The 19098-nt window shown below is 43.9% G+C and overlaps 1 protein-coding gene across 2 annotated transcripts in view; it reads right to left on the bottom strand.

Annotated features, from left to right (window-relative positions):
- Positions 1-743: 743 nt before the first annotated feature.
- PHF6 (PHD finger protein 6) overlaps positions 744-19098 on the bottom strand; it is a 56686-nt gene continuing 38331 nt past the window's right edge. For both annotated transcript variants that reach the window (XM_049766681.1, XM_049766680.1), the window contains exons 8-11: positions 15566-15670; positions 12743-12876; positions 1572-1701; positions 744-1269 (exon numbers count right to left, since the gene is read on the bottom strand). In XM_049766681.1, the coding sequence (XP_049622638.1) occupies positions 1572-1701; positions 12743-12876; positions 15566-15670 (369 nt within the window). In that variant the 3' untranslated portion in view covers positions 744-1269. The remainder of the gene's footprint in view (positions 1270-1571; positions 1702-12742; positions 12877-15565; positions 15671-19098) is intronic.

Below are 19098 nucleotides of genomic sequence, written 5' to 3' on the forward strand. Positions count from 1 at the left end.
TTTTTCTTTTTTTTTCTTTTTTTGGTTTTGCAATTAAAGAAACATATTAACAAAAATGTGCTTCAGCAGGTAAGTGGAAGATCACTGGCTGGAAAGGCCAGTGTCCCGAAATCCTTTCCCCCAAAAGCTGGATTCTGAGATGTCCAGAGACCATTCTGACGGAGCAGTGACACAGCATACGGCCTCCCTGTGGAAGGGGAGAGGGCGTGAGAAGCTAGTGGACAGAGAAGCTAAGCAGTGAATGAGTGAAAACTATGCCCAAATAGTGGTCACGAAATCAGAAGGAAATACTGTTTGATGCAAAGATGGGTTTTACCGCCTACGTCACAGGAGACCCCCCTCCACCCCCGGCACACTCTGGGCCAATGGATGGCATGATCCACACCCCACTGCTGAGGGGAGAGCTGATTTCCGACGCGGTGGCTTGAAGTCCTTAGCGAGCCGGCAACCCTTTCCAGCCGCCAAAGGTGTCACTGCTGTGGCCGCAAGGGAGTGGAGCTTGGAAGGATCCGATCCTTTTGCATGAAGCTCTTTGCATGACAGGGACAGAGGTGTGTCAATAGAAGAGTTTTGGCATAAAGGACCGGAGCTCTGAGCTTAACGCTAATCACCAGATGTGGAGTCCATGCTGGTCAGTGAGAAATAAGTTGAACAGGAACTAAATGAAAAGCTTTAGCACACTTTTTGGAAGAGATTTTCTTTTCTTTCTTTTTCTTTTTCTTTTTAAAGCCAGGACTATCAAGACCAAGGAAGGGGAAAAAAAGAAGAAGGTTCTCTTCATGTCTGGCCTCCTTGACTTGAGTGTGGGAAGAAGAAGGACAAATAAAAATAAAAAAAAGGAAGAACATCACCAATCCCCATGCCTTGTCATGAGGCATGTTTGCACTGTCACGTGGAAATCGTGTCTGCGTTCCTTTGGGACCGAATCCACGACACAAACTCAGACACGCTAAACAGCACAAGTTTGTTCAGTCCCAAAATAGAGCTTAGTTCATTTCAACGTCTCCTTGAAGGGTTGACACTATACACAGGATTAATAGTGTTTCAATTGCTTCCCAGAAACTGCAAACTACAGCTATGTAATATTGACACGTCAAACTCTGCCATCTAGTGACGGGAGACGGTTTCAGGCAGTTCAATGAAGGATCTAAGAGCTGGGCAGTAAAAAGTTACAAACCCTTTTTGGAGTTTAGAAAACAGTGGAAAAAAAAAGAATAGTAGTTATGGATGTCAAAGTCATTCCCAGTTTTCTAACTCTGTCCCATGAACCTGTTTAAAAGATAAGAAACATGTGACATATGGTACTTAAAGGGAACACAGTAAAAATAATGCTAGCGAGGAACGAGGTTATCTGACTGGTTTGTTATATGAGTACATTCATTGATAAAGCACACAGGTTTGCTTTGGACTGTTGCAAAATGAGCGAGTTAAAGGTGAGCATGTCAGCCTTCACATCATTAGCATTCTAGGAACATACTTTAAAACGACATGCATTACAAAAGCATGCTCCACACCGTGACTTAAGCGTGCTGATGTCCTCAAACCGAGGCCAATGCCACGAACTTCCGTACCTAGTTTCCATTAAGTTGTTGTTGGTTTAGTTGCTGCTGATCAGTTTCTAATTTTCCTCGACTTTTGTTCTCTCGTTCCTCGTCTTCCTCATCTCGCTCGTCGTTCCCACTATGATTCTTACAATACAGCCTACGATGGAAGGAGAGACAGAATCTCAAGGTGTGTCAGTCATTGGCAGACGCTGTTCATTGACAAACGAAGTGAACAGTAGGAGCTTAACTCATCCCCTTCTCAAAACAATCACAGCCTTAAGTGTGGGTCTAGTTCTGTCCAAAAGAAAGAGAAGGCCAGTGCTCTATTCTGAAAATGACAGAGGTCACTGGGAATAAGACCTTTGTTGTAGGACAGTAGTCAGCATCCAAGGTCCCATCGAAGGAAAATACTTCATTTTGCCCAGTGAACTGAAAATTCGAGTTTGTGATTAATTTGCAAAACAGCAATGTGCCAGTAGAGAGCGGAAGTTGACAAATTAGTGGGAATATCTTTATTTATCTATTTATTTTTGGTTTGGGGGCACACCTGGTAGTGCTCAGAGGTTATTCCTGCCTCTGCACTCAAAATTGCTCCTGGCAGGCTTCAGGGACCATATGGGATACTGGGGATCAAATCCGGGTCAGCTGCAAACACCTTACCCACTGTGCTATAGTTCTGGCCCAAGGAATATCTTTATATACAATTGAAAAGCATATTTCAGAAAATAATAGTCATATGAACTGCTATTACCCTGTCACATATCATGCTATTCTAAAGGCCTTCTCATCAGAACACCGTTAAGATAGCCTAAGGCCTTTCTAGCCATTTTCCTGTCCACCTCCCACCCCATCTCTCTCTCTCTTTTTTGGTTTTTGGGCCACACCCAGTGACACTCAGGGGTCTCTCCTGGCTATGCACTCAGAAATCACTCCTGGCTTCGGGGACCATATGGGATGTCGGGAGATCGAAACGCGGTCTGTCCTAGGCTAGCGTGGGCAAGGCAGACACCTTACTGATTATGCCACCGCTCCGGCCCCATCATTTCTTTCTGATTTGGATTTTGACCCTTACCTACCTGTGCTTGGGAGGATTTTTTACTTAGGGGGTACCTGGGACACCACATGGTCCCTCCAGGTACTTTGCAAGTTATACTCTGCTTGTGTGCTTACAATGCTTTGCAAGAATTCAGTTCAGAGTTATAACTATGTCTCCCTCCCTTTGGGGAGGGAAAGGGTCGAATTTGGGCCACATGTTGTGGTGCTTAGAAGCTGCATTCTGTGGTAGCTGTATTCAGTGGTAGCTCTTGGTGGTGCTTGGGAGGAATACTGAGATGCGGAGTATCCAACCTGGGCCTCTGAAATGCTAAATATCATTCAGCCTGTTGAGTTATCGCTGCCTCTTGAACTGAGGGTCGAGGGCCAGGCCAGCGAGATAGGAGAACTGGAAAGGGTTTGCTTTACATTCACTTGGCCCAGGTTCAGTTCCTTCCATAGCAAATGGTTCCCTGAAAACTTCCACGAGTGATCACTGTACACAACTGAGTGTGGTCACCAAACAAAGCAAAACCTAAAATATGGGCCTAATGAATATGAGGTTATCAAAAAATGGTCTAAAATAGGGTCTGAGAAATACATATTACAGCAGGCGGGATTTTTTTGTATCACATAGGCCAACCTGGGTTTGATCCCTGGCATCCTGTTTGGTTGCCCAACCACCTCCAGGAGTAAGTCCTGAATGCAGAGCCAAGAGTAACACCTGCCGGAGAGATAGCACAGTGGTGTTTGCCTTGCAAGCAGCCCATCCAGGATCTAAGGTGGTTGGTTTGAATTCCGGTTTGAATTCCTGTGCCTGCCAGGAGCTATTTCTGAGCAGATAGCCAAGAGCAACCCCTGAGCACCGCCAGGTGTGGCCCAAAAACCAAAAACCAAAAAAAAAAAAAAAAAAGAGTAACACCTGAGAACTGTATATGTCCCCCACCAAAAAAAAAAAAACCCTAGAACAAACTTACTGAATATCAGTATTTGTTCTGAGTATCTATTTTATGTACCTGGAGTCACATAAAAATTCTTGGTTAGGGGCTGGAACTATAGTACAGTGGTAAGACTTGTGTTTATCTTGCATTTGGTAAACACAGCACAGATCCTGGTTCGAATCCCAGGATCCCATATGGTCCTCCCGAGCCTGCCAGGAGTGACTTCTGAGCACAGAGCCAGGAGTAATCCCTGAATGCCGCCAGGTGTGGGCCCCCCCAAAAATCTTGGTTAAAGGGAGTCATGAGTGGAAAACACTGAGGCAGCCTTAAGCTTGCTTCACTGTGGGTCTGTCTACCTTTACTGGTGGACATGCCCCCCACTTCCAATTTCCTAGATGAGGAAAATCTGGTCTTTGGGGAAGCATATTTAGTTCTCATGCTAGCTTTTGTTTTCTGCAAACTTGGGGTGGATGTCATTTCCAAAATCCCTGCTACTAGTGATGCTTCCTGGCTTTCTGTTGGTCTGCTGCTACATGCAGAACTAGTGGGAGCTACTCTTAATGGTGCTCAGAATTAAGTTAGGGCCTTCTACATGCAAAGCCTGCACTCCAGGCTCTGGGTTTCCACCCCCACCAAATTTGGGGGTCCAAGCCTAACAATGCTCAGGGGTTACTCCTGGCTCTGCACTCAGGAATTACTCCTGGTGGTACTCGGGGGACCATATGGAGTGTCGGGGATCCAACCCTAGTTAGCTACATACAAGCTCCTACCTAATGAACTAGTTCTCTGACCCTGCAAACTTTCTAAAAAATGCTGGCTAGTGATGTTGTTTGGTTATCTGGATAACACAGTGGTGATTGGCAGATTTCTCCATTTTCAAGGTAGGGAACTCCCCTCTTTAAAATTTACAAATTAGGGGCCAGAGAGTAGCACAGTGGTAGGGCATTTGCCTTACATGCAACTGACCAGGGAGAGACCTGGTTTGATTCCTAACATCCCATATGGTCCCCCAACCCGCCAGGGGCAATTTCTGAGTACAGAACCAGGGGTGACCCCTAAGCTCCACTGGGTGTGGCCCAGAAACAAATCAATCAATGAATAAATAAAATTTAAAAAAATAAACAAAATTCATAAATTAAAAATATCAAATCAAATTAGCAAATAACCCAGTATTCTGACATAGCGCTTTCCTGACCTTCTCTTGGTTGTATTAAACTGTGTACTTGAAAGCCACTTCATTGTTAAAAATGCAGGTGATTTTTTGACAAGGGCTCAGTCACTTTACTGTTTTACCACCAATATATGAATTTTAATTTTTTGAAGTGCTGGAGCTCAAATTGAGGACCTCACACATGCAAGGTAAGAGGTTCTACTGTGGAGCTACATTCCCGGTACCAGATTTTTTTTTTTGGTTTTTGGGTCACACCGGCAGTGCTCAGAGGCCACTCCTGGCTCTACACTCAGAAATCGGGCCCCGGCAGGCTCGGGGGACCATATGGGATGCCGGGATTTGAACCAATACCTTTTGCATGTAAGGCAAACACCTTATCTCCATGCTGTCTCTCTGGCCCCCTGGTATCAGATTAAAAAAAATAATTTACCACCACCCTCCCACAGTCAAAGAAGGGACACCTGATCTGAATTGTTTTAGGTAAATTATATACAAGATATAAGAAGGAACAAAGCAGATCCCAAAAATGTTCCGTGGGTGCCCCCTTGTGGCAGCTATGGATAAGAGCACAGAGAAACACATCTGTCTTAGGATCTAGAGTACTAAGTATAGGATGTATGTACAAAGGAGGGTTTTTTTTTTTTTTTTGCTATTGTTTGCTGGGGAAACAATCACAACAGTTTAACTCATAAAAAAGAAAATTGTTGGGGCCGGAGCGGTGGTGCAGGTGGAAAGGCGTTTCACTTGCATTTGCTAAACTAGGACCGACCATGGTTCGATCCCCCGGCATCCCATATGGTCCCCCAAGCCAGGAGAGATTTCTGAGCGCATAGCCAGGAGTAATCCCTGAACGTCATCAGGTGTGGCCCACAAAGCCAAAAAAAAAATAAATAAAATTGTTAAACTGGGGCCTGAGTGAGAGTACAGCAGGTAGGGCACTTGCCTTGCTCAGGGCCAACCCAGACTTGATCTCTCGCACCTCATAGAGTGCCCTGCACTCTAGAGTGATCCCAGAGCACAGAGCCAGGAGTAAGTGCTGAGCACTGCTGGGGTGGCCACTAAATCCACCCACCCAAATTTAATAAGTCATCTCGTATTTTCAATAACTATAGAGAAATTTTATCTGCACACACTGCACATTAAGAATCATTGAAAAAATTGCATTGGGCTGGAGCAGTGTTTCTCAAATAGTGGGGCATTCCCCCCAGGGGGGCGTGAAGCTCCATAAAGGGGGGTGCATTTGACCTCGGCAAACACTGTCCTAACAAGCTAAGCCCTGTGTTTATGTCTCTGTATGTCTCTGGAGCTGAGAGTTGCTGTGTCCTGCTTCAAACCCCTTTTCAAAAAGCTATGCACTGCAAAACGTGCTCATTGTAGCCATTTAATCTAGACATCACTCTGATTAAAAAATCAGCTCAAATTATTTTATATATTTTTGTTTTGCAGGTTAAATTTTTTAATAAAGATACTATTTACAGTCGTGTGGGGAGAGGGGCGCGAAAAATGTTTTCTTCTTCCTAGGGGGGGCATGACAGAAAATAATTGAGAAGCACTGGGCTGGAAAGACATAACACTGGCTATGCAAGTCAGGGTAGATCCCAGGCAGTGAATCTGGTTCCTAATTTTACCAGGGGGCGCTCATGAGCAGAAGAATAATCCCACCAGATGGAGCCCAGAAACAAAAATTTTTATAGTGACCCCCTGGTGCACCGCACAATTACTTAAGTGTCACAACCAAAGTTCACGACTTCTGTCAATCCAACAACTGCTTCTGGGAGTTAAAATCTTGAGTTCAATAGCAAGAGTTTTGCCTATACAAAGTATTTGCCCTCAGATTAGCACCTGGATCGAATTAATAAGGCTTTGAAATCAACCCTTAATGGAGCTGTTTCCCTCTTAACTCAGTCGGACTAAGGAAAAAAAAAAACAAAAGCCTCCACATGGCTCTAGTTCTTTCTTTAAGTGCAGTGTCTAGTATGCTACTGAATACATGCACCAAGTTAGGGCTCCCGAAAGATACTCTGGTTCTTGTTGCTATTGAGAACAGGGTTCCCCACCATTTTGTACGAGAATTTCTTTTTGCAGGCTATTTTGTGTTTGGCGGTCACACCTGGCATGCTCAGGGGTTACTCCTGGATCTGCATGTAGGAATCACTCCTCACGGGCTCAGGGGACCATATGGGATGCTGGGGGATAGAACTTGGGTTGGCTGTAAGGCTTCCCCACTGCTATTGCTCTAGTCCCTTGCATGATAATTTGACCTCTGCTAACAGTCTAGCTCTGGCAATTTAAAAATTGGCTTGTCAACTCTTTTTATAAAATTATATGCCTTAATTTGTTTCAGGGGGTGGGGGAGGGCACCTGGCTGTGCTCAGGGCTTACTCCTGATGACTCTGAGAACCATATGGGGTGCCAGGGATCAAACCCACTATTCTCTAATTTGAAGGCAATATTGCTTGGAATTGGGGGAAAAAAGAAATATTCTGTCAAGAAGCACTGTCTTTGATGCTTTCAGTGCAGTAAAAGTTGAACAGCATCCCTGCCTATGCTCTTCCCTTGAGTATCGGCCTCTGAGGCCACCAGGACAGGCCCAGGCCACCCCAGGCAAGTCACCCCTCAGGCGACTCATGTGAGTTAGTCTACTGACTGCTGTAGGGGCTCCCTGGATACTTGTTTAGTTAGTAGCAGGCTTGAGCTCTTGTCTCCAGCACTAGCAGATTTGAGGGGTTGGTTGGCCCCAGAACAGAATTTCCTAGAAAAAGAAACTCAGCCACCCAGCCAACTCCCAGTGTGGGGGCGGTGCTGAGAGCAGAAACCCCAAAGGGAGGGTGCTGCTCTCTTTTTGAGGGTGCACGGAAGTGACTCATTGCTTCCTCTTGGCTTTGTGCTCAAGGACCACTCCAGCTCAGGCCTCTGGATCGAGTTTCAGTGGGCCCTGTGCAGAGCAGGGGCTCGATCCACTGTGGACTTGTGTGGGCCCCATCTGTCATCTTTTGGTCCCTTTCCGCCCAGTGAGGTGACCCTGACACCCCTTATTGTCCACATCTCATGTTCAGCCCAAGGCCTGCAGGAAGTTCAAAGCCCTAACAAACAGGCAGGTCATGTCAGATGACTATCACAGTGGTGGTTTGCCCTGTGACATCTTTGGTTGTAGGGACAGGGCCCAAAGTTTCTTTTCTAGTTTTTTGGGGGCCACACCCAGTGGTGCTCAGAGGGTTATCCTGGATCTGCACTCAGAAATCACTCCTGACAGGCTCAGGGGACCACAGGTGATGCCAGGGAGCAAACCTAGGTAGGCCACGTGCAAAGCAAATGCCCACCTTGCTATGCTACTACTCTGCCCCCTCCCAAGTCTTGAGTTCCTACTTAGTTGTGGCCTATTGCCTGCTCCCTCCCTAGTTCTTTTTTCTTAGTTCCTGTCCCTCTTCTCTCTCTGGAACCTGGGACTTTGGCAGTACAGAGTAGAACTGAGCTTGGCAGTGCATCCAGGGCAGTAGTGCTCCTCAATCCTGTGGCGGGGGGTAGGATGGGGAGTGGGAAGAAGATGTGAGTCACTGGTAAAGACCTCCAGAGCCTATTAATGTCCTCTCATCTTTTTGTGGTTGTTTCATAGGTCACATTCAGCAGTGCTCAGGGGTTATTCCTGCCTCTACTCTCTATACTGTGTTCAGAGGATGCTGGGATTGAACCTGGGTCAGCAGCATGCAAGACTGTACTATGGCCCCAGCATTGGCCCTAGGCTTTGCCTTCCTAACAGCACAGTCACAGGGCTGCAGGAATCTTAGGGGGATTTCAGTGTGGAAAGACACAGAGAACAGCCACCCCAAGGCAGCCATCACTGCCAAAAATGCTCTGAAACCTTTCACAGGGACTTTTAGTATCTTTTGGGGAATTTACAGAGGGTCTGGATCAGAGGCCTCTTCTGGCAGTGCTCAGGGGATCATGAGGTATAGAAATTGAATTGGAGCACCTGCATGTGGAGGTCCAACTTGTGGCTCTCTCTGGTCCAGTATTTGCTTATACTCTAATAAAAAGGTACTTTTACAAGGCCAGAGAGACAGTACAGTGCACTTGTCTTGCATGAGGCAAACTCAGGCTTGATTTCTGGGACGCCATATAGTCCTCCACGCACCACCAGCATGATCCCTGAGTACAGAAACAAGAGGCAGCCCTGAGCACAGCCAGGTGTGACCCATTCCCTCCAAAAACCATATTTCTTGAGGCATGTGGAGCAATAGCACAGCAGGTAGGGCATTTACCTTGCAAACAGTCAACTTGAGTTTGATCCCTGGAACCCTATATGGTCCCCCAATCCTGCCAAAAATGACTTCTGAGGGCAGAGCCAGGAGGAAGCCCTGAGCACAGTGGATGGTTATGGTCCAAAAAACCAAAAAGAAAAGTATTTTCATTTTTGGATTGGAGAGATACAAGAGATAAGGTACTGGGTTGGCACTGTTCAATCCCCAGCACTGGATATGGCTCCTGAGTGCCATGGAATGCAGTCCTGGAGTTCCCTGAGCATGGCCTGAGCAGTTGGGGTAATTCTTGGCTTTGTAAACCCTCAGTTCTGATGTACCAGCTTAGCTGGCAGCTGAGACTATCTGGGAGGGACCCAGACCTGAGCACTGTGAGGGATGTTACTGATACATACATCGACAAGCCTAAGACTGGAAGCCACTGCACCAAGAGAGTTTGGCCATTTATTTTATTTTTTTGGTTCTGGGCCAGCCATGCTCAGGGCTTATTCCAGGTCTGTGCTCAGAGATCACTCTTGGCAGGCTCAGGGGACCATATGGGATGCTGGAGGTCGAATGTGGGTCAGCAGTGTGCAAGGCAAATGCCCTACTCACTGTGCTATCACTGTGGTCCTGAGTTTTGTAATATTTCAAAGAACCAACTCAAGAGGGCCAGAGAGCCAGTGAGCTCTGCTAGCTGATGTCATACTCTGGGGTGTAGGAGACCCAGGTTCCATCCTAAACACTGCTAGGAACAACTCCCCCAGCAACAAGCCAGAAGTAGCCCATGAACACTGCTGGTGTGGGGTGTCCCCCAACTCAAACACAAATGCTGAATGACATATTTTTCACCATGCCAGAGAACACAATGGGACTTTTATTAATTTGAATGGATAGCATCGGTATATGTCTTTTGAACTATCTGTAAATTGCTAACATAAAGCACTCATTAGATTGTCCTACTATCTAACATGAGGTTTTGGTCTCTATATTTCTAAAATATTTGCCTGGCAATTTAAAAAATGTTTGGTTTTAATTTGCTCTGAGCGTAATCACTGTCAGTTTATAACAAGTTTTATTGACTGAACCAAGAAGTTTTCCATCTTGATTTATCAAACCTCTTTATTTGGGGGCAGGGGAGTTGGAGGTCACACTTGGCAGCACTCGGGGGGCCATATGAGGTGCTGAAAATCTGACCTGTGTAGGATATATGCAAGGCAAGTATTATTCTCTCTCCAGCCCAAGCCCTGCTAATAATGTTTTCTGCTGACTGGAAATTGTGATATTTGAGATAATGCCTACCTATGGCGTATTTTAGTATTAACACTAATAGCATGCTCACAAATTTAATTTATTGCTTTTTAACTACTACACACATTCTTTACTTTAAGAATACATCTATTAGGGCCGGAACAGTGATGCAGTGATAAGGCGTTTGCCTTGCATGCGACGTCTGACCTAGGACGGATTGCGGTTCGATCCCCTGGCATCCCATTTGGTTCCCAAGCCAGGAGCAATTTCTGAGCACATAGCCAGGAGTAATCCCAGAGTGTCACAGGGCGTGGACCAAAAACCAAAAAAAAAAAAAAGAATACATCTATTATGGGGGTCAGAGCAATAATGCAGCGGTAGGGAGTTTGCTTTACACACGGCTGACCCAGGATGGATCTAGGTTCGATCCCCGACATGCCATATGGTCTCCCCAGCCAGGAACGATTTCTGAACACATAGCCCAGAGTAGCCCCTGAATGTCACTGGGTGTGGCCCAAAAACAAAAAATTAAGAAAGAATACATCTATTATGAAAAGTAAATACTAGCATCTTTTTTTTTTTGGTTTTTCGGGCCACACCCGTTTGATGCTCAGGGGGACCATATGGGAAGCCGGGGGATCGAACCGTGGTCCTGATCCTTTGCTAGTGCTCGCAAGGCAGACACCTTACCTCTAGCGCCACCTTGCTGGCCCCAAATACTAGCATCTTATGGTGTCTATTAACATGTCTTTATTTTACCTACTGTATCTCTCTACACCCAAATAAACTGAATCTGTTTTTTTTTTGTTTTTGGGCCACACCCTGCAATACTCAGGGATCCTTCCTGGCTCTGAACACATCAATTATTCCTGGCAGTGTTCAAGGTGCCATATGGGATGTTGGGGATCGAACCCTGGTTGGCTGTGTACAAGACAAGCTGTACTTTTGTTCAGACCCCAGGACTGAACTTCTTTAATGAACATGTATCATTTGTTCCTTGAAGGCTTGACAGAACTCAGTCACAAAAAACCTGTGTCTTTATATTGAAATTAGGCTGGCATTTTTCCCCACCCTTCATGCCTCTGTCTAAGGCCAGAGAGGTAACACAGGATTCAAACCTCGAACCACTTCTGGCTGATGCCAGGACTGCCAGGGCTCACTCTAGAGCACAGAGCCAGCAGTAGGTCCTGAGCACTACTGGGACTGGCCCCAAACCCCTCCTCAAAAAAAAACAAAAAAACATACTCCTTTGCCATTCCTCTGCTCAAACACTATTTCCTTAAAGAGATTTTTTTTTTCTTTTTTCTTTATTCTTTGTGGTGGGGGGACTCACACCCAGCAATGCTCAGGGATTACTCATGGCTCTGCACTCAGGAATCACTCAGGGAGAGTTTGGGGGACCATATGTGATGCAGGGGGTTGAACCTGAGTCAGTTGCATGCAAGTCAAACTAAAAACTGCTTAGCCACAGTACTATGGGCTCCAGGCCCTCAAAGGGATTTCTTTTCATCTTGCGATCAAAAAAATTTTTTTTAATGTTTTTTTTTTTTTTTTTTTTTTGATTTTTGGGCCACAGCCGGCAGCACTCAGGGATTACTCCTGGCAGGCTGGGGGGACTATATGGGATGCCCACTGTCAGTCCTTGATCGCCTGTGTGCAAGGTAAACACCCTAATGCTGTACTATCTCTCTGTCTCCACCCCCAATTTTTTTTAACTCAAGGAGATTTCTTGTTTTTTTTTTTGTTTTTGTTTCTGTTTTTTGTGGTTTTTGGGTCACACCCAGCAGTGCTCAGGGGTTATTCCTGACTCCAGGCTCAGAAATTGCTCCTGGCAGGCACAGGGGACCATATGGGACGTCGGGATTCGAACCGATGACCTCCTGCATGAAAGGCAAACGCCTTACCTCCATGCTATCTCTCCGGCCCCTCTCAAGGAGATTTCTAAACACATCCCTGCTACAGCCTGGGTCAGATCTTTCTTATTCTGCACTCTCATAGCACGCTGTCATGGACCCTATATAGTTTATATATATCTATATCTATAGATATATCGATATAGATATATATCTATATAGATAAGCAGGTAGCTTGCTTATCAAACATAAATACGTTTCTAACTTGTCATTTGTGGTGCCATTTAATAAATGTTTTTCTCACTAGACTGTGGGGTTCATAAGGTCACAATGTCTGTTTTGATCTCTGCTCCTTGCCCAGTTCCTAGCATGGTACCCTGCAAAGCATAAAGCATAAGCCTGTTCATAGAATACAGGTTCAGAGCTGGAGAGAGAGGTCAGGATGGTAAGGCGCTTGCCTTGCACACTAACGACCCTCGTTCTATCCCTAGCACTGTAAATGGTTTCTCCAGCCCCACCAGGAGTGATCCCTGAGGAGAGCTCTGCAGGACGGGGACCCATAACACCCCCTTTCCAAGTGGCAAACCTCATTTCCCGACTGAGCTCAGACTCTATACTTGACTAAATATGACCTGACAAAAGATCAGACTAAAATTTAGTTCAGGCTGCCCCTACTGACAAGTTTAGGGAAATGAACAAGTAGTTATTTTCTTACTTGTAAATCCCTCGTGACATGTTTTCAATGTACTTAGCTTTGTCTTGAACGCCACAGTGGTAATGGTAAGTCTTGACACAAGCTTTTATTTCACATCCGATGGTAGCACCGGGCTGACTGCAGAGTGTACATTTCTGTTTAAGGGAGGAGAGAACCATCATAAGCAGTATTTCAAGTTTACGCCAACTTATTTATTCTACTGTTAAGCTGTATTGCAGCCAAACATTTACAGCTGACAAAGAAAATTGCCAGTTTTCGATTGAAAAAGCTTGCTGATAGCATATATATATAATACTGCAATTTCCAGCACACTTGGATAAACTTTCTATTTGTCGTTCCCTGCTGTTTCCATAACTCAACCATCCAAACAATAGGTTCCCTGACACATACACATTCTGAACACCACAGTAGTGCCGAACACACACAAAAGAAGATACTGTTGACCTCTGATCCTCCCCAGGTTCTGTTCCTTACCTATTGTACAGAGGGGGGAAAAGAATGAGAAGACAGAAAAGCAACTCTGCCCCAGAAAGAGACTGCTACTGCGCAGGTGAAAGGGCAAAGAGAGACAACAGACCAAACTGGTAGAAATCTTTTCAAGGCTTTCCAATTCGCTCCAGATCCACCTCACCTGACAACAAGAATAGTCAGAGATTGAAAAGTGATTGCTTTTCACAGGGTGGCACAGTCAAATCTAGCCAAGCCTGAGCAAGGCTGCTTTCACCAGACAGAACTTCTCCACTTTTTCTCCAGGGAGGAGGAAATAGCAGACTGTGGCCAGCTTCAAGGAAATTGGTCCATCAAGATGCCCTTTGATTTTTAGGAGGGATGAGGTGAAGGATGAAACTCCTTTGGGACACCCTGGAAGTGCTCACTTAAGTGTTGACCCTAAGGGTCAACAGCATGAAAACAACTGGATCGTGAGAACTAGTTCTAGGATCTCTCTTGTCAGGGAAAGTGGATACAGGGAATTTTAACCTGTTATTTCCCCTCCCCTGGTCACCCATTAATATTTTAGTCATATGATAGGGTGAATAGAGCATTTGCGTTTTTTGTCTCTTTCCTGAGAGTAATCCATGTATCAATAAACAGAACAGATTCAATAGGGGAAGGGATCTGTCACTTAAGAAAATGCAGCTCCAGTGACTGCTCATGGACCCAGGCAAAACGCATCCCTGGTGGCAACCTCTAGAGCAGTATTTCCCCAACTGGGCGAACCCTATGGGGTGCCTTCCATTGGCTCGCTTCAAAGAGGTAGATTTTCCAGGGGAGTCGCTGAGTATTTGTCTGAAAAGGGGGTGGAATGTGTAGTTAGCCTGGGAAACTGCACTACACACAAGAGTGAATCTGAGGATCAGCCATGACAACTTGTCTTGGGGCTCAACTATGGGGCCACCTGGGAAGGATTAGTAGAGCTTCCCCAACCAGATGTGGAAGCTAAATCTCAGCAAGTCTTTACTGCTATCTCGCTTCCACCTGCAGAGAAAATCGGACGAATTGAAGGAAAAGTAAAAGGCCATTACAAAAAAAAGCAAGCAAAACATTTCTACATTTCTTCAAGAGACCAACGGCATACATAGAATGGAATAAAAATAGAGATAACAAAGGCAGGGAGAGGGAGTACCCAGCACAATTTAAGGGGTACAAAACCCCCACAAATGCAATGTGTGAACCTCCTCTAGAGTTGGAGTTACATAAGTAACCCTTAAAAAGCTTGCTGAGAGACAGCTGGGGAAGTACAAGTGCAAAGCAGGTGGAAAGGGCACTTTGGACTGACTTCGTTGTTAATGTGAAGTGACCTGCGTGTGGTTGGGTAAGAAAGTGGCCCGTTTTGAAGTGGCAATGTCCTGAAATTTGGCGAGATGAAGTGATATGAAGAATTAGCGCTGCTTTAAAATACTTCCAGCAGCCAGAATAAAAGGCACAGGCAGTCCGGACTGAAAGCTGCCAATTCTGGATAATAGATGAGTCAAGGTGATGGACTTATTGTTTTTCTAATTTTGATACTTTTGCAAATGTCACAAATAATTTTCTTAAATCATTTCTAGAGACAACTATTAACGTACCCAAAATTCTGCATTCGATCAACATTTCATAATACTGACAAACTGTCAAGGAATAAAACAGTGCTCCAAGAAGATGCTGATTTATGAAGCTAAGTACTAGTGATTCAGTGTGTTGAAGAACAGAAGATCCAGACCCATCTGTAGAAAGGAAACTAATGCTATGCTAAATGTGTTAAGAGACAAAATTGTCTCTGTGTCTTAACTGCACAAATTTGGGGAAATACTTTCTTTTATCAAAAAGATGGGGATATTCTTCATGCTCTATTAGTGTACAGAATCTTTCTTTAAGCAAGCTCATCTTCTTTAAGCAGTGCCATTTGAGACTTAATGGTGTGGCATTCGCATTGTTTTCATAAAAAGCTTCAAGTGTTCTGAAGCATAAGACTCAGTATCATCATTTTAAGCAATGAGGTCACAAAGAAAGAGGCATTAAGTTTTCAGCAATATCAAACATCTTTTTTGTCATTTGATTTTTGGGGGGACACACCTGGCTATGCTCATAGCACTTACTCAGGGTGGATTCCGGGGACCAAATGGGATGCCAGAGATTGAACTCGGGTCAGCTGAGAGCAAGGCCTTTTCACTGTACTAACATAACATCAGCATCTTTTTGCTTAACACAACTAAGTCAACGCTAGATACTCTGTAACACATAAACTACTTTATATTAATTGTTTGGTGACTGGATAAACTGAGATGTGTTCGAAATTTAAAACAGAAAAGGAAGAAAAATTTTGAGTAATAGAAAACCACAGACCATTCTTTTTCCCCGCTTAATCTCCTGAAGCACAGTTTTAATATCAAAATCTCCAAATTCTGCTCTTGATGTTGTTGTGAGCTGGACTGTACCAGAAGAAAATAACTAGGGAAGAAAAATGCAAGTATATTTAATATTCAGAACACTTGTGATAAAAAGATTAACTTAATAATAAATGTACTGTATTATGTGGCTATCTCCCAGAGTTAATTTTCTTAATAATCAAGAACTGACTCAAAGATTTTTTAAGGAGGCGGATTTTTTGTGTCACACTGACCCTGCTCAGGGGTCCCTCCTGGAGAGGCTCAAGGGACCAACCATATGTAAGACTGAGGACCAAACCAAAGCTGGCTGTGTTCAGGGCCAGAGCAATAGTACTCACCTTATACATGGCCGACCTGGGTTCGACCCCCATCATCCCATACTGACCCCTGAGCCCAACACGAGTAATCCCTGGGAAGAGTCAGGAATAAAACCTGAGCATTGCTGGGTGTGGCCCCCAAACAAAACCAAGCTGGCTGTGTGCAAGGGCAATACCTGAACCCCTGAATTATCCATCTCTCTTGACCCTGGATTCATAGATTTTAATGTCTGATAAATATACAATCCAGAAAGGAACAACAAAATGAAGGGGAACTGGTGTGGGGTCAAAATTAAATACTTCATTAAACAATGAAGATTTCAACGTCATCCTGTGATGATCTCGACTACTTTCATTTAGAGATTTTTTTTTATTTTTTTTTTTATTTTTTTTTTTTATTTTTTTTTCATTTAGAGATTTTTTAAAATTTAATCTTGGCTTTGGGGCCACAGCCATTGGTGCTTCTGGGCTTACTCCTAGCTCTGAGCTCAGTGATCACTCCTGGCAGCATTTGAAAGGTCATATAGGGAAAATCTACGAAACTATGCCTGCCCAGTGGGGTCCAACCCTGAGAAATTGTAAGTGCTGCCTGTGTGTGTCTGTCTCCTGTTCTGTCGCCTGAACCTCTTGGGAGTGGGCAGAAAAGTGGCTCCAGCAGAGTACTCCGCTTCGCTACACGGTTTTCTAAGGAAAGAACGCCATTGAAACAAGAAGAAAAAATCAGACCAAGAACTGTGCTGGATTACTGAAGCCCAGCATTTCTCCCCAGACTGGCTTCTCTGCTGTATGCTTGGGCCTAAGATATGATCCTGTGTGAGGCTTCATCCACAGAGGACACCCCTTCCTTGGAGGCAAGTCAACCCACCCATAAAGGGCGGAGCCAGAGGAGCATGTCCGCATATATCATTTAGCCAATGAATACCACCACAACACGTAGAAAAACCCACAATACAAGTGTGACAATAGGGAAACAACGCAGGCCATCATCAGACATAGAGAATGAAGATGACAGTTCTGATGACCAGAAAACAATCAACCAACTAATCAATCTCTCAGATAAGGAGTTTAGACAAGCAATATGGAAGATGCTCAAAGAACTCAAAGAAATCATGGATCGAGTTGAACAGAACACTAATAAGAACCAATAAAATATGAAGACAGAAATCACAAAACTCCAAACTGAAATAACAGGTCAAATAACAGGCCTGAAAAAATCAGTAAACGAATTGAATGACAAAATGGATAAGCTCTACACCAGGGTAACAGAAGCTGAGAATAGAATTGGTGCTGTGGAAGATGAGATAAATAGCATCTCCATACAGCGGGAGAGACTGGAAAAAAAACTTAAAGCAAATGAACAGACAATGGAAACATTAGTCAAAGAATGGGAACAGATGAAAATAGAAGTTTATGATAAGCTCAACAGAAACAACATAAGAATCATTGGAGTCCCAGAAACCCAGGAAGAAAACTTCCAGAGCTAAACAAATCCTGTATGCCTAAAGAGTACCAACCAAAAGAGACCCCAGAAAAAATACCCCAAGACACATCCTAGTCACAATGACGAATCCCACAGATAGAGACAGAATTCTGAAAACAGCAAGATCAAAAAGGAAAATTACATTCAAGGGAGCATCCTTGAGATTTACCGCAGACCTGTCACCAGTATCACTGAAGGCCAGAAAGCAGTGGTTGGACATAGTGACAAAACTCAATGAAATAAATGCTTCACCTAGAATACTGTACCCAGCAAAACTCACTTTCCGGTTTGATGGAAGAATACATGGTTTCACAGACAAAAAACAGCTCAGAAACTTTACAGACTCAAAACCAGTCTTAAGAGAAAAACTGAAAGACCTAATTTAAGACAAGACTAACTAAAAGACACACCAAATTTCGATACAAAGATGGCATTAAATCCCAAGACAATTCTTTCTCTCAATGTCAATGGACTAAATGCACCAGTTAAGAGATACAGATTGGCTAAGTGGATCAAAAAATTCAATCCAACCTTCAGCTGCCTACAAGAAACGCACCTGAATAGTCAGAACAAACAGACTCAAAATAAAAGGCTGGAGGAAAATTATCCAAGCAAACAACACCCATAAAAAAGCTGGAGTGGCCATACTAATACCAGATAATGCAAACTTTATACTCAGGAAGGTTGTAAGGGACAACAATGGACATTTTATATTAATCAAGGGGTATGTACAGCAGGAAGAAATCACTCTCCTAAACATATATGCACCGAATGAGGGTCCAGCAAAATATTTAATACAATTGTTGACAAATCTGAAAAATAATATCAATAACAACACAATAATTGTGGGCAACCTCAACACAGCTTTGACAACACTGGATAGGTCAACCAGACTGAAACCCAACAAGAATATACTAGACCTGAGGAGAGAAATGGAAGAAAGAGGCCTAGTGGATATATATAGAACACTCCATCCCCAGAAACCTGGATACACATTTTTCTCCAATGTACATGGGACATTCTCCAGGATAGACTACATGCTGACATATAAAACATACCTCCATAATATCAAGAGGATAGAAATCTTGCAGACTACCTTCGCTGACCACAAGGCTCTGAAATTATATGTGAATTCTAAAGGGACACAGAAGAAAAACTTTAACACCTGGAAGTTAAACAGACTCATACTTAATAACCAGTGAGTCCGAGATGAAATCAAAGAGGAAATCAAAACTTTCCTGGAAACAAATGATAATAAAGACACAAACTATCAGAACTTATGGGACACAGCAAAAGCACTACTGAGAGGAAAATTTATAGCTTTGCAAGCACACATCAGGAAGGAAGAAGGGGCTTACCTGAGTAGCTTAATAATGCAGCTCATGTAACTAGAAAGTGCTCAACAAAAGGATCCAAAAAATAGGAAGACAGAAGGAAAAAACAAAGCTGAGAGCAGAAATCAATGAAGTGGAAACCCAAAAAAACAATCCGAAAGATCAACGAAAGCAGAAGTTGGTTCTTTGAAAAAATAAACAAGATTGATAGACCACTGGCAAAATTAACAAAGAAAGAGAGAGAGAAACTTGATAACTCTTATTAGGAATGAAAAAGGAGAGATCACTACTGATATGGCAGAGATTCAAAGGGTAATCAGAAACTACTTTGAGAAACTCTATGCCACTAACAATGAGA

The sequence above is a fragment of the Suncus etruscus genome, chromosome X (genome assembly GCF_024139225.1).
Source record: "Suncus etruscus isolate mSunEtr1 chromosome X, mSunEtr1.pri.cur, whole genome shotgun sequence".
Classification (NCBI taxonomy): domain Eukaryota; kingdom Metazoa; phylum Chordata; class Mammalia; order Eulipotyphla; family Soricidae; genus Suncus; species Suncus etruscus.